This window comes from Symphodus melops (assembly GCF_947650265.1).
Source record: "Symphodus melops genome assembly, chromosome: 10".
In the NCBI taxonomy this organism is placed as follows: domain Eukaryota; kingdom Metazoa; phylum Chordata; class Actinopteri; order Labriformes; family Labridae; genus Symphodus; species Symphodus melops.
In genome coordinates this window covers 6318962-6333830 of record NC_136700.1, presented here as the reverse complement: position 1 = coordinate 6333830, position 14869 = coordinate 6318962, and the positions used below count along the sequence as shown (strand labels likewise).

General features: G+C 42.1%; 1 protein-coding gene across 3 annotated transcripts; it reads right to left on the bottom strand.

Moving 5' to 3' along the window:
- c2cd3 (C2 domain containing 3 centriole elongation regulator) lies at positions 1 to 14404 on the bottom strand. 3 transcript variants are annotated; one of them, XM_079354616.1, is made up of 33 exons: positions 14172 to 14404; positions 13175 to 13444; positions 12929 to 13086; positions 12632 to 12789; positions 12351 to 12514; positions 12118 to 12250; positions 11888 to 12043; positions 11617 to 11764; positions 11407 to 11507; positions 10996 to 11202; positions 10797 to 10900; positions 10592 to 10710; positions 10163 to 10294; positions 9618 to 10073; positions 9352 to 9503; positions 8433 to 8676; positions 7924 to 8107; positions 7617 to 7800; positions 7254 to 7426; positions 7029 to 7164; positions 6438 to 6712; positions 6035 to 6112; positions 5327 to 5923; positions 4902 to 5246; positions 4509 to 4647; positions 4366 to 4430; positions 4072 to 4277; positions 3868 to 3998; positions 3597 to 3746; positions 3305 to 3495; positions 2308 to 3073; positions 1509 to 1617; positions 1 to 251 (listed from the first exon to the last, which is right to left on the bottom strand). In XM_079354616.1, the coding sequence occupies exons 1-33, from the start codon at positions 14221 to 14223 to the stop codon at positions 126 to 128; spliced, it is 6609 nt and encodes a 2202-aa protein (XP_079210742.1). In that variant the 5' UTR covers positions 14224 to 14404; the 3' UTR covers positions 1 to 125. The 3 variants fall into 3 exon arrangements, with proteins under 3 accessions (XP_079210742.1, XP_079210744.1, XP_079210743.1); XM_079354618.1 differs by having other exon boundaries at positions 10996 to 11199; XM_079354617.1 differs by having other exon boundaries at positions 11888 to 12040.
- Positions 14405 to 14869: the final 465 nt, after the last annotated feature.

The following is a 14869-nucleotide window of genomic DNA, read 5'->3' as shown; positions in this document are numbered from 1 at the left end:
TAACAGTTCATATTTATTTATAAAAAATACAAAATATTATATTAACTTTACATGATCTTTTAAGGCTTTTTCCTTCTTCTATTCAAATATCATCACACATGTTTAACAAACCAAACCACAGGATGTTAACTGTTGTCAAAGTGAGCAGCAAATATTTTGGCTATTCGCTCAGTCTCTTTCTTCCTGGATGATGGCGACATGTTGGGACGCTGTCGAGGACCTCGGGGATGTGACATACTTTGACCTTGACCCTGTGAAGCACACAAACACATCCGCAGTGAGTTTTGCATCAGCATAAGTTTGAGCCTGAGAACTTAGTACTCAGAAGTACCACGGCACATGTACAAGGTGTGACAAAGAGCAAACACATCAGTTAGTCAAAGGTTAGCTTGTTGTGTGGTGATAAACAAGTCAAGTAAGGCAAGGCTTCAGTTAATGTTTGTTAATAAGATGACTATTAAGCAGGATTGATGGCATGCAACCATCTAATAGCTCTTCTTTGAGCGATCTCTTCCACAAATGCATCACACCCCTCCTTAAACTACAAGTATACTTTGTTCTGATTGAATGAAGACAGGAACCGGAGAAACTACCAGTACATGTTTTTTCAACATGTTAAGAAGTCAAACAAAATCAAAATGATTTTGTTTACTGACTTCATCTTAGTGAATATAGATGAATGTTCCAGTTTGATGTTTATTATTTTGGGTTTATTTGTATTACTTAATATAATAAGAGATAAAACAGCCGATACCACTCTGGTTTCATTATGTAATAGTCTTTGTTGGATGCCTGAGCTCAGAATGTCGAAGGTACTTAATCATCCGGACAAAAGGAAGTGTTTGCTTCTTGCAATTCAACTGCAACAGTAAACCTCTGGTTACATCATCAGTGTCCCTAAATAGAGCGCAGTATAGGTGACTGAGGGCGAGTTCTGGGAGTCTTCAAACAAGCAACAGGCAACAGACTCAAGAGACTGAGGACATATAAAAGGGAAACACATGAAGACTGTAACAGAGAGCAGATAGATGACACCATTTCCATTGAAGTGTAAACACTAGATGGAACAAAGGACACTAGACACACACTCCTGGAAGAACTCAACCTGTTATTGTTACAGGAAAGTTACACTGAACTTAAGCTCGTACGCAATGTCACTCTTCTAACCCAGCCATGCTTCAAGACAAATCTGAAGTGATCTATGAATAACCTACTTAGATTTTTTTTTAATTCTATGTTGTGTGATGTTTTATTCATAAAAAAAAAATTGAATAAAAAAATCTGTCAAACATGGGATGAAGTAACACTACTGATTGAACTGTATGTCATTTAAGACAAAACTCAGGGTTACAGTTTCCTGTCATTCTGAGGAGAATAGTTTGAATTGGATTTGATACGGGCGGTGCAATATATGGCAGCTCCAACACGGAGCATGAAGCTGCACAGAGAGTTAATGGTAAAGGAGGAGGAAGAGGTAGTGGATGTCAGAGGTGATGACAAATACTCACTGTGTCACAGGACGCCTGGGAGAAGGAAGGAGCTAATCGTATGGCTCTCATCGACGCCTCCAGCTTGTGAGAGGGCAGGAAGAAATTGGGAACCTCCACAGGCACCGAGCTTGATGTAGGTCGTTAAAAAAAACAAACTCAAACATGAACAATATGAGGGTATACTGCTACAGGAAAATCACAAGCGATAGAGGAAAAAGCAAAAAGGACGATATAATCACAATTAAATAACAAGGAAAGAGAGAGCGAAGTTTTAAGATTTAAAACTGTACGGGTGAATCTATGCTTTTGCGACATCCAGAGCAAAACTTTTTGAGAGCGATGCAGCAGAGGCTGCGTCCACTGGATTCTTGTTCATTACTCATACTCAACGCCAAGCCAACATCCTTAAGTATCCCACTTGTGTTTTGTGCAGTTTATACAAATTTAACACACTTAAAAAATGTAATACCACTACTGAAATCCCCTCATGAGTTTGATGGACCGCCTGTGACGATGTCAGCATTTGAAGTTTATTTTCAAGCCTCACGTCTTTAGTAAAACGTGAGGCAGTGTAGTTTGGGCTTGGACGAAGAGCATACAACACATGAAGATGACTGCCGATTGTGTTCAGAGTGACACAAAAAGTCTCCATTGACACCGGATTTGAGCCATCATCCTGACTTTTAGCTTCGCTAAATAAGTTTAAACTATGAACACGCTTCCTGTCACTAAAGGTGAACGCGTTTCTTTTGACATTTCATGAACTTCTAAAGCAAAACATTTGTTGCAAGAGGCAACAACTTCTGATCAAGGATACAGCGTAGGTGGAGTGTCTTGATTGTGCTGGGTGCCTGAAGCATCATGGGCATCTGTGTCGTGCTCTGTTCTGGGTGGTGAACCCTTCTCACTCATGCTGTCGGTCTCTCCTCTCTCAGGTACAGCTCGTGGTGTCTTTTCAACATCTCCGTCTACATCTGAACCATCTTCTGCTGAGCTGTTTAAACTTTCATCATCACACTCTTCCTCGTCTCCCCTGCTGAACTCGTGTTTCTCTCCACTTTCGTTAGTTTGGAGATGAACCATCTGCCAATTCTCTTCCTTATCTTGGCTCAGATCGGGCTCCTCTGATGCCTCCAAGCTTTGAAGAGAAACCAGATCAGGGTCAGACAGGAAGCTGGTCCAAGGACTGGTTTTGTCTGTTAAAGAGGTCATTTCATTCAGAGGTCTCGGCTGCAAAATGACCTCGTCGTACTCTCCGTCATCGTCTTCTTCAACATCTCCATCAGCCTCCTCCTCCTCGTCTTCGTCTCCATCTGACCCTTCTTTGTTTTCATCCTCAGAGACAGAATCTTGGGAGTAGTGTCTGTCTTTTTCTTCCTCAGGCTCAGAGTCCGACTTGTCGTCAGGCATCTTTGGCAGAGGAGTCAACAGGCGAAACACATCTTCTTGGGAAGAATTTGAAGCTCTGCGTGGACTGGAGACGCTCTCAGTGATAGTTTGCAGGTTGTCGTCAGTAAAGGGCGACGTTTTTGAACTGCTCGGTAGATTTGAAGGAATCTTTTCTGGGTTGTGTTCTCGTAGACCTGGGTGAAAAGGACAGCGGCGATTTAAGCGATACAAAAAAACGAAACAGTTTGTCCTCTTTTTTTTCTAGCAATCAAGATCATCCATTCTTATTCTTTGATGCATTTTTATACCTGGTGAGCTACACAGAAGACTGCGTCTGCAATCAAAGTGATGACCTGTGCATACTGAGTTCATTTAAATCACGTCATAAGCACATAGCTCAGTAATACATGTCATCTGTTTCTCACCACTAATGATATTGTTGACTTCTCCGACTAACTGGTTCGACCTGAGAAGAAGCTGACATGAGTCTGTCTCTGCGTGCCTCTCTTCCTCATGCTTGCTTGGAACATTCTGCTCAATCATGGGCGGGAATGTGGGAGTTGAAAGCTTGCGGCTGAAGTATCTTTGGATGTTGTCTAGCTCACTTAGTTTTTTTCTGAAAAAGACAAAGAGTTGATGTTAAAGTTCAGGATTCAAGCTAATGCTCAAACATCTACAAAAGCAAAGAGGAGCGACTTCCTGTGTTTGGAATGATACCTGAGTGCTGAAAACAGGAAGGAGCTGGATGGGTTGATGTCTGCAGCAGTGCTGCTACCGATGGAATGATTCGCCGTTTGCTCCTGCAGACTCTGATGGTAAAGACGCACTTTGTCCATGTGCTCAACATGGCGATCACTCTCACTGGATCTGAGCAGATGTAGGGATAAAAAAACTAAATAAAAATAACTAAACAGAAACACTGTGACAGCTTTATTTGGGGCATGTGGTAAGAAGTTTGTACCATCATGTTTCTAAATACGTCTGTTACCTTTCAGAGAACAGCCGGTCTGTGTGGTCAGGGGAGGAAATCTTCTGCTCGGGGTATCGACTGATGTGAGCAGGAAAGCTGCTATAAGTTGCTGTGGTATGATAGCTGAGAGGAAGCGCCTGGAATAAAGCCTGTCAATCAAACTCATTAGTCAAAATCACCCTGTACAAAAAAAAAAAACAGTTTAGAAATATTTTCTCTCACTGATGAGTGTGTGGCAGCTTCCTCATTCGCTGTTTTTCTCTGTCCTCGGAGGTCTTGGAGTCCTCTCAGTGGTGTGATGGACACTTTGAGCTGGCCGTGACACTGACCGCTGAAGTCTGTGATGTTGTACCAACCGCACACTGACTGGAATCCGCAGAGTAAGGGGGAGAGGTCTACAGGGGCAAATCCAAGCACCCTCTCCAGTTCTATGGAAGGAAGTGAACCCGAGAGTGAAGAAATAAACCGACAAGGATAATATGCAACACATTCCAAAAGTGAAAGTTCTTTCTGTACCTCCTTTATGCCACACTTTGAACACCAGCGATTGTTGTGGATCAAGCAGCAGCTGTTTTGAAAGCCTGTAAATTGAAACAATCAGCGTTATTTTGTTTCAGTGACAGATTTACATGTTCAGTTATATTTCCTGTAGAGGTGACCTGCACTCATGTTGATGGTCCCACACAGGGCAGTCTGTGTCGTCTATGACAGCTGTAGATGCAGGTTCATCGGAGTCTGCAGTGAGGTATGAAACACAGCAGCACAGAGTCTCTCCACTGCGCTGTGTAAGAGGACAGCCTTCAATGGAAACACATGAGAGATTATTCATTTAAAATACATTTCAAGAAAAAACAGAAATGACAGCAATATGTGATTAAGATTGTGAATGGAGAAGGGGTAATAACAAATAAGTTTAAACTTCTTACTACTCCTTTTGAATTTTTTTTTTAAAATATTTTGTTTATTATTTTGTTGTTGTATTCACATGTTCGAAATAAAACAATAAAAGAGAAAAAAAGAAAAGGAAGAGAGAAGAAGACATTGATCGTCACCTTTTAGATTCAGGTGCATCGCTCTGTCCACTGTAACAGTCACAGGGAAAGATTCCTCCAGGCTCCTTTCTGTGTGCTGAACTGATGTCAAGTCTGGAGTTGCTCTGATGGATTTGTTCTTGTGTCTGCTCTGTGTTCGGGAGTTTTTGGGCGAAGCAGGCGAAGGGGTTCGATTTGCTGCTCCTGTCTCTTCTGGTAAGAGCTCTGCTTGGCTGTCTGAGTCCACCTGGGTGTCAACCCCAGCAGACACCTCCACAGGGAGCGAACCACCTGTGAGTGTAATGTGCACCCTGAGTGCAGCCCCTTGTAGATCAGCTGCTGAGCGCCTGAACAGCGGATACACTCCTGTAAAACCACAAAACTGTGATTACACTCAGAAATATAGCTAGAGTTTTAATGAATGAAAACAATCTATAACTTCTTACCACTGAGAGTGAGCTTCTGCTTGGGCGTCTTTGCAAGAGAAGACAGATCGACAAAAGCTGAACCAACCAGTCGGTCTGTATCTCGGGGCCTTTGGCTTCTGTCTTTTTTAAAGGCGACCCACACCTGTACCTCCAGCCTCTCCTCTCGAAGATACCACATCAAGGGCTGAGCGCCCATCAGCTCCACACTTCTACTTCTCTGGAAAGTCACAGTGGCCTGGCCTTCCTCCTCAACAGAGGGGTGTTTCATCTGCGAGCAGAACGCTTCCTGCTCGTAGAACTTGTACCTGAAGTAGCAGTAAGTGGAGCGCTGCAGCTCACTGTGGCCCGGCAGAAGTAAACAATGGACGGGTATCCACGCTCTAGGCATCAAAAAAGTCAAAGAGATTTTTCCTGTGCTGTGCTCCCAGTCTTCTTCATCTTGCATTTCATTCTGGGCTCTTTCCCAGCCCACACCTTGAGCAGCTTTAATGACTCGTTCCCTGTCCGAGTGGTGGGCGAAGTTAACCGAGATCTCAAGGCCTCCAACCAAGATGTGCTGGTGCTGAGAGGAACTTGTATCTTGAGGTATATAAAGTCCAAACCAGCCCGATATACCTGATAAATATATACATACACACACACATATATATGTATGAAAAACAAAGCATAATGACTATTTTGTCCTTATGCAAAACTATTTGATCAATCAGTCAGTATGCAGCTTACCTGTTCTTTTTTTAATAAGATCTGCCAGCGGGATTTTCAGTGTTCCCAACATCACATCTTTCTGCTTTTGGTCAAGCACTGTGACAACAAATGGAAAACAACAAATTAGCCCGCAAGATACTAAAATAATAGGGACTACTATTTGAATTAGATACAGAAACACTATTTCAACATCATGTTTTTGGCCTGCTTGGAGGATTTCTGTTTATATAAACAACGTCACTACAAATGCAACATGTACATGTTTCTTTAAGGAAAGGTACATACAAGTGGGGTAACAGTGTTGAAGTTATTATTGCAAGCACATGAGGTGTTCCTGGGAAAAAAATCATCAGTGTTTTAATGTGTAAATCTGTAACCTAGCTTAACATGTTGTTGTGGTAAAAAAAGAAAATAAGCCTACTTAATCCTTTGCGACTGTCTTTGTTCCAGACAGTGAAGACAGCAGAGGCTTCCTCCAGCTGCTCAGCGAGGCTGCGCGTTTCTCCGCTGCTCCTTTGAGTCAACAGATCACAGGACAACTCCATGTGGTGGTCAAACTCTGGGGAGAAGGTCCTTGCAGCTACACGAGTGCACCTCCTGTCACTCTCAGGCAGGAAGGAGAGCTGGACTGTGACGTACGAGTTCACTCCCACGCCGGCAAAGTAGCTGAATCTGTCATCCTGTTCTGATAAAACCCTGAAAAAGCAGAATTCCAATCTGAGGACCTTGCAGCATTAACCACAAATATGTAAAAAGGATCAATGGGTGCCCTTTGTGCAGCCGTACTACTCATCCAGGGTGCAGCCAGAGCAGGAACAGATCAGAGTAATCCAGTGCACACCAGGACTGTTCAGTCTGACTTTAAGGTTTGGTGCATACAAAACATGAACAACACGTTTGGCACACTGGCTTCCTCAGGTTGGCTCTTCCTAATATTTACCCCCACTCCCCCTTGAACACCTGATTTTGTTCATCACACGGGCAATATTAAAGCACGAGGGTGGGGACTTACCGTGCTGCTGCCTGCAGACCCGACGCTCTGTGCACTTGGACTACGAGCGTTACAACGCGAGCAGAAGCTCCTCTAACTGTCAGCCCTTTGGTTCTCATTGGTCGATGCTTGTACCTAACACACACATCCAACAGGCCTAAAAAAACACAACAGAGAAGCCTGAATATTAAAGAAACTGTTTCAACACAATATTTTATTACCATAACTGTGTGTACCTGAGCGTACCTGAGGGCTGAGGCTGACGCCCGGTGGGACTGTCTGTCCTGGGAATCAGGGGCAGGGAGAACATTTGAGCCTCATCAGGGTGCTGTCTCTGCATGGTGATCATGGCACACAGCTTTGACAACGGGAGTAATCCTTTGGCCACAAGCTGGTCTCGAACATTTGGATAATAATATCTGCAGGGACATACGAAACCCTGTTTTAGAAACCAGTTGATATGAACAGAAATCGTTCAAACCCCTCCTTCCTTTGACACTTCAATGTTGCATTAAGCAGTTCACAAGATCAAGATAGAAACGACTGATAGGAGAGGACACGTGAAACATTTTTTTTTGTTGTTGTTATTGGACAGTAACAAACACAAACCTGCACCACACTTCAAACTGGACCCCTCCTCCACTGCTTAGGCCTTGACTTGAAAGAGAGCTGAGCAGCAGCCTCTGAGCAGGAACTCCTTCAGGAGCCAGAAGCACATGAGTCTCAGTGTGGCCAAACACCGGGTCAGGGACACAGAGAGTGGTGGTGGTACGAAAGTCTTTCAGGTTTAGGCCTGTCAGAGACAACAGTCCTCAGGTCAGTTATATGCAGGAGGAGGAACATTTGAGAAATCTTAAATTTGAAGGTTTTATATACACTCACACACACACACACACACACACACACAGAGTCTTACTGCTCTCTATGAAGTTTTCATCCACTTTTGCAGCTGGGTCTCCGTCCTGACAGGGGAAACTGTACTGGACGTAGCAGTCTGCCTCACCCCACACTGTGGACTGCAGAGGTGTCAGCCCATTCACCTTCTCCACTCCAACAACAAACACATGTTCTCTCATCGTTTCCTGATGTGATGCAATGACCTGAGAAAAAAAACACAACGGTGAAACGAGATGAGAGAGTGTTGACGTGTCACCAGCAGTGATGAGTCTGAACATCTTTTAGAAAATAGAATCACATGATTAATTATGGTTAAAAACAGGTTACTGTGTTGAGACACTCATTAGGAATCTTTTTAAAGTTCAACTTTCAACTTAATTACACATCTGCATTTTGTTCCTCATTCAGCTCTAAAGGAACTTGTCTGTAAACAGGCGTGGAGTGATTAAACTTGCTGCAATTATCTGGAACAAGAACAAAGACAAAGAAACATGCTTCAAGCGTTGTGTGGTTCTCATTGACACTGACCTTTGTTTGAGAATGTGGCTGATGATCGAGCAGATGAACTGGTCGCACAAGATGAGATAAAGAGTCGTAGGTTTCATCCCTTGTGCGCTGAAAGGCAACTATCTGCTCTGATTGGCCGAGAGCCAAAACAACCCTGAGATGACCTTGACACACACCTGAGAACACGTCAACCACGGGCATGTAGCAGTCCACCCCTAAAACAGGGTACTGCGCCTGGAGAAGAAGGTGTGCAATCTTTGGATCCCTGGGAGACAAAAAAAAAAAAAAAAAAAAAAAGTGCACATGCACATTTATTCATTTTATTTTTTTTTTACACAGAACTTGTGCCACCATTGTGTGGCTTTGTGGTATGAAAAAGGAATGTTGTTTGTATGCTTCACTGATCATTGTTTGCACATTTTGTCTTTATTCGTATAATTTATTTTGTTGCATTTCTTTTATAAATTATTGTATTCACATGTTTTATATGTTGTATTCAGCACATTTAGGTCAGTTGTAAAATTCATTGTTGTAAGAAAAATCAAATTAACCATTGCCACCTACTATTTGAATTAGGTGTGCCACAGCGCCTCCCAGAGGTCAGATACAACAACAACAACAACAATATACAACAACAGTATGGTTACCTTTTTAGCCCACAAAAAAATATATATAATAATTTCTAGGGCTGTAACAAATAATCTGATTGTCAATCAATCAGGCTTTTTTTTTTTTTAAACCGTCAGAAAATTTAGATAATTGTTGGTAAAAATAAATTTCAGTGAATTTTCTGCACGATGCATGAGTGCTTACATAAATTATGAAATGACGGTCAAGAAAGTTTCAGCTAATTTTGTCAAAACAAATACTGACTGCCCACTCCAGCTTTCTAACTCTTGAAACCTTGACAATATTTCTCAAATGCCTCTACTCCACTTGCCTGAATGACATGTAGAACTGATGGAGAGGTAATTTAACGAGGCCCAGGAGTCGATCTTGCGCTGAGCTTCCTGTCTTCTGCCACACCTCGATGACCATCACGTTGTTCCTCATGCGTTCCAGCAGCTTGGATGTTAAAGCCACAGGAGTCACCTGAAGAAGAGGTTGGACAAAAGTCATAAAGAGCTATGGGTTTCCAAGATGTGCCCACTGTAACCTGATAGAAGACTTCTGAAATGGTTACAGGACTTGATATCCTGGACTCACCTGAATAAAGTTGAAGGATGGATTTCTTTGACCCCAGCTGGTCGCAGATCTTGCCGTTTCATCACACCAAAACAGTTTGCAATTCAAGTAAAGATTTGGAGCCTGCATGGGTCCACAGTTAAAGTCCTTTCCTTCTGGCACCATGAGTAAGGTGTGCAGAAGGACCTCAGGATCCTCCTCCACCTGCCAATGGGATTTATGAGGAGATGTGTGCAGGACAGGATGGGGAGTGGGTTCTTTCAAGGGTTTTTGAGGACTCCAAACTTTAAGCCTTGAATCTCCAAAAGAGCCATCTTGTAAACCCTCCCTGCTTGTGTCAACCTGCAGACGCCTGGAGCGGCTCTCTCTGTGTGGACTGGCTGCAGGTTGTGAAGGAGATGCGTCGCTCCAAGCCAGCTTGCTTCTGCTTTTTTCAGAGGAGAAATCTTTGTTGTCTGTTGAAAGTTCTAGTGACACCTTAAAAAAAAAAAAAAAGACTTGGTTAAGAAAGTCAGGCAATCACAAATTCATGGGTAACAAAAACAAACAACAAAACAGTCAGTCACCTTGAGAGGTCCGACCTCCCGCATTTCACATTTTCCTTCCACACTCCGCACAGGTAAGATGACAGACTGACTCAGCTGCTTACTCTGCAGCAGACAGCGCAGAGGGTGAAATGCCTGACCAATAAGAAGAGGCTGAAACAAAAGAGACCATAGAGCATCATAGTTAGGACTGATTCACTTTTTTTTTTTTTTTATTACTTTCACTTTTGTGTTGAAGTTGTTGGGGGTTTTTTTCAGTGCAGAATGAGTTTATGTTTGACAAAGTTAATGTGTTGATATAAAATCAATTCAACACCCACACTAATGCATCACCATACCAACCATGTTAATGTAAGCAGCAGAAACACTAGATACTCTCGACACTCAACAAATATGACCAGTTGTAACCATTTCAAAGATTTACATTTTCGTTCAAAGCTTCTTACTTACTTTCTTTTGGTCACTGTTTCGTGAGTGGATCTTGAAAGTCAGATCGGTTTCCCACCATTGTTTGACAGTTGCTGTACTGAAGTGGACAGGAAACACAGTGTGCTGGTGGAACCTGATCACTAAATATGGACAATAAGTAAACTAAATGTCAGACACTATTGGATTGTTTTTCACTTATCAGTGACAGTATTCTTACAGATCTTACCTCCTCCATTGACTTTGCTAGCGACAGCTCTCGTAACCTCTCCTTCTCTGCCCTTAGTGTGGTCAGTCGAAGCCTTTGGGAACAGGTACTCAATGAAATATGTGCTAGTGAAAGAGAAAAGAAACGTAAAAGACTGTTATTCAGAATGGCATGTTCTTTGAAGAGGAATTAAAAAAAAAAAGTCAAATATTTAGCTTACCACTTCTTTTTGTTTAACGGTCTAGGAGGTTTTCCTTTACTTGAACTCTTCCCAGGCGTGGTGTTAGAACTCCCTGAAGGTACGCTCAGAGAGTCGATGGTCACTCTCGCCAACCGGATCAAACTCAGTAAAGACATCTGCTCTGAAGTCAGACCAGCAGGGATATCAGCAGCTTCTGCACACCGCTGACGCTCTGAATTTGGACTGCTGTCAAAATGTTGTAAAAAAACGGTTTAAAATTTACAAAAAGTGGAGGATTCTATTTAGACTCAAAATTCATTTGAGTCAATGATATGCACTACAGGAACCTGTATCCTGTATAACAGATTTACATAAGAAAGTTAAAGATAAAAAAAAAACCTCCTGACCTTATTAGAAAAGATGAACTAACAAGGATTTAAAAGCTCTTACCGTCCTCTAGTCTTTAGTCCAGACTGTGTCAGATGTTTTGGACTGGCGGACCCTGTTTGTCGTTCCCCAGCCTCAGGCTCACTTTGGGTCATATCTATAATCTGATAGAAAATAAGAAAAAAAGGTGTGTTAAAAATAAAAATAAAAATTAATTTAAACATAAAAATAAACATTGTTGGTGTTGCAGGAGTTTGTGCTCTTATGACTTACAGGGGTTTTATAAAACAAATTTTCCAGTAAGCTCTGGTCATATTGAGGGTCATTGAGCTCACTGTCCCCACACACACTGCTATGGCCAGACAGAGATTCAAGGGAGCAGCGCTCTCCATCCCAGAGAGGCACAGGAGAAGTGTTCAGGCTAAAGAAAAAAAAAAGAAAGAAAGAAAGAAAAAAAGAAAGACAGAAAAAAAAAGTGTAAAAGTCATGGTGACAGAAAAGGCTTGTATTAGTCCACTTCTGAAGTCAATGCACACACACGTACCTGCCGAGGAGCAGATCGACAGCTCTGTTATCAATGTCTGCAGGACATTCTACGCCATCGTCCTTCACTACAGCAACATTGTCACAGTTCTTGAGAGCTGAATCAGCATGAAGAATATTTTGAAGAAACCTCCCAGAGTTAGAAGAGGAGGGCCTGCTGACAGAGAAACAACATTTTATAGACAATGTATTAAAGTTGACATAAAACATTGTTGTTATAGAAACACTTACTTGGACAGTGGCAGGACGTTATCCTTTGGGAGAGGTAGAGGTGTGTCTTTCAGAGCTGGGGCAGAATCCGAGTCACATTTTAAAGCTGAGACGACCATAGCATTTCTCAGCTTGTTTCCACGCTCGAGAAGAACTGTTTGGAGAAAATGTGGGGAAGTTTTAAAGCAAATTCAAAATGTTTCCTTTTTTAGTAGTACAGTATATACGGGATGTTAAGATGTTCTGTAACCAACCTGAGAGGATATCATTGGTGCTGTGTCCAGCAGACTCCCGACTTGAAGGATTCACAGCTGTTTGATAGTCCTGAGGTCTGTTTGCTCCCGATGACAGATTCTTCAGTGACTCTTCTTTGCCATTATCTTTTTGCTCATTTTGGAAATACAAGTGGTCTTTCCCTCTGAAAATATTACAGCAATATAAACAATAATGCTGTTATGTCCCAGGATTAATTTACTACCTGTCAGCTTTTACAACTAAGACGACTATTATATTCTCAACAGGAACAACTTCAAACCTGGGTGTGTTTCCACCACTGCTGCCAGCTGAGAGTGATCTGGGCTGCAAAGGCACAGTCAGTGTGGTGACTTGCGGTCCATCAGTGCTGATATCTGTGGCCAGACATGAGCTGCTGCTGTCATAGGCTTCCATCAGGGGCTCCAAGCTGAGGGAAACCTGAACGAGTGAAGGAACAAGGTGTGGATATGAAAACAGTTGGTGATGGAAATTATTTGAGCTGAGTCTCTGCAGAGCTCTTAACTACGAGGTAGTAGGTGAAATTGCAGCTGGCATGTATATGTCAAATTCCACTCACCTGTAACTCTCCGAGCTTCTCAGAGGTGGGAGAAATGATGGTGTAAAATCCACTTATGGAGTGTGAAAGAGAGAGACGAGAGATGCCGGCAACCTGAGATCTGGCAATCGGCAAATGATCCGGTTTTGTCAAAACTTCCAGTACCATAGAGCCCATATCTGTTCATCAACGACACGTTATTGTTCATTTTTTAAATGCGTTTTATGAAATAGGGAAAATTAGTTACTTCAAAGTTTTCTAAGTTACCTGTGAGATATGAGGTGAACTGCTTTGGGCCACAGCGAATGGGGAAGCGAGCTGTGGTCTTGATGACCTTCTGTGACAGCTGTGATCCATCTCTTGGTAAAAAGTGAGTCCCGTTGGAGGACTCTCCCCACCAGCGCAGCCTGATGAATGTCGCAGACGGAGGTTTGTGAACGGTCCACAGCACACGACTTATGGTCACCCGTAGGAAGCATCTCAGCTGTCCCTCGACCAGAGGAGGGAGGCTGGTGGAGGGGGACACATCGCTGGGGACTGTAAAGAGTTTAAGTTGATATCAGCGGCTTCAAAACATTCACAGTACAGACTATAAAGGATAACGGTCGGCATATGATGCAAACATCAAGTTTAGCCAATCGCTGCAGGTTTAGCCTGATTGTTGGCTGGTATTGTAGATGTACAATGTTCAATTATTTTTTTTACTTTGCAGATATTGAAACCTAAGTTTAACAAATCAAATGTAATAGGTGGAATTTATTTAAATGTTAAATAGTTCCTTAAATATTTGATATTGTGGTTAATTCTATTGCTGTGATTTATTGCTACATTATTGAATGTGTCGATTTCCACTGGTTACTAAAGAAATAATGAAATTGTATTCAGCAGTATCATCTACAGTATGTTGTACTCATAAATGTATCGGAAGTTACAATTTTATTAAAAAATGCCGCAAAGGTAAATTACCAATAAAGTTATTTAATCTGATTATCTTTCATTTATTAGTATTTTAATGCTAATAGTTCTGATTCCCATCAAACTAAAGGTACTTAAAATATATATAAAACTTTTTTCCGCCACTGTTAGATATTAAACAAATCCACACTTTAAGATTGGGAACACACATACATCACATTCACAGCATAACAAACGGAGGGAAAGTGAGACTTTATTAAGCTTCCATACGAGGAGAATGTGAGCCTGACAGCTACTTAACTACAACCGTGTGTAATGCTAACAGCTAGTCAAGCTAACAGCACTTTACCTTTCTTTTTGCTGCCTCCAGCTTTGACGGACTTCTGTTTTCTGCTTTTCATCCCGAAAGCTCATTAAATATAGGTGATGAATGACAGCCTGGCTAAAGCAGGGGCCGAACCGTGAGCAGGCATGGTTTTAACCAGACTCCAACAAACTCCTAATCCTATTAGCAGCGAGAGCTACGCAGACACAAACAAACAGCAGCGCGCTAAACAGTTTCCGAGCAACGGAGTTCAAACAAGTCCCGCCTCCTCTGCCGCTTCGCGCAACTGAAGCACTCTGGGAGTTTGAGTTTATGAGCAGGATTCACATTGTGTGGTTTGTTTTGGTCTTGAGACACAATCTCAAATAGGTTCAATGTCTAACTATTTTACATTGTTGTTTTAAGCATGATGGAGCATGTTTTATTGTTGAAAAGTTATGTGTTGTCACGCCTAAGAGTACTAGTGATATACTTTATTTTACTATGACACAATGCTCACAACATGTATAAAGACAGCTGTTCTTAGTTGCTGAAACTTTGGGAACCTAAAAATCAAGATCAATCCCTCCAAGCAATCTAATCTTTGCATGATACAGAAAAGGAAACAAAGCCATAGAAGAGGATTTCAAACACTCAATGCTGCCTTCTTTTTCATCACCAGCAGAGGGAGGGACTCACTTTCTTTACAGTTTAAGAGGGTGCAGTAATTGGCTTTCCCTGGT

Bases quoted from the DNA above. Each gene is read 5' to 3' on its own strand.
- c2cd3 (XM_079354616.1), bottom strand. From the start codon at position 14,223: ATGAAAAGCAGAAAACAGAAGTCCGTCAAAGCTGGAGGCAGCAAAAAG. The intron at 6,713-7,028 runs GTAAGTCCCCAC...CTGCTTTTTCAG, and splicing joins GGTCTGCAGGCAGCAGCACG to GGTTTTATCAGAACAGGATG. The intron at 3,999-4,071 runs GTGAGAGAAAAT...TTTGATTGACAG, and splicing joins AAGCTGCCACACACTCATCA to GCTTTATTCCAGGCGCTTCC.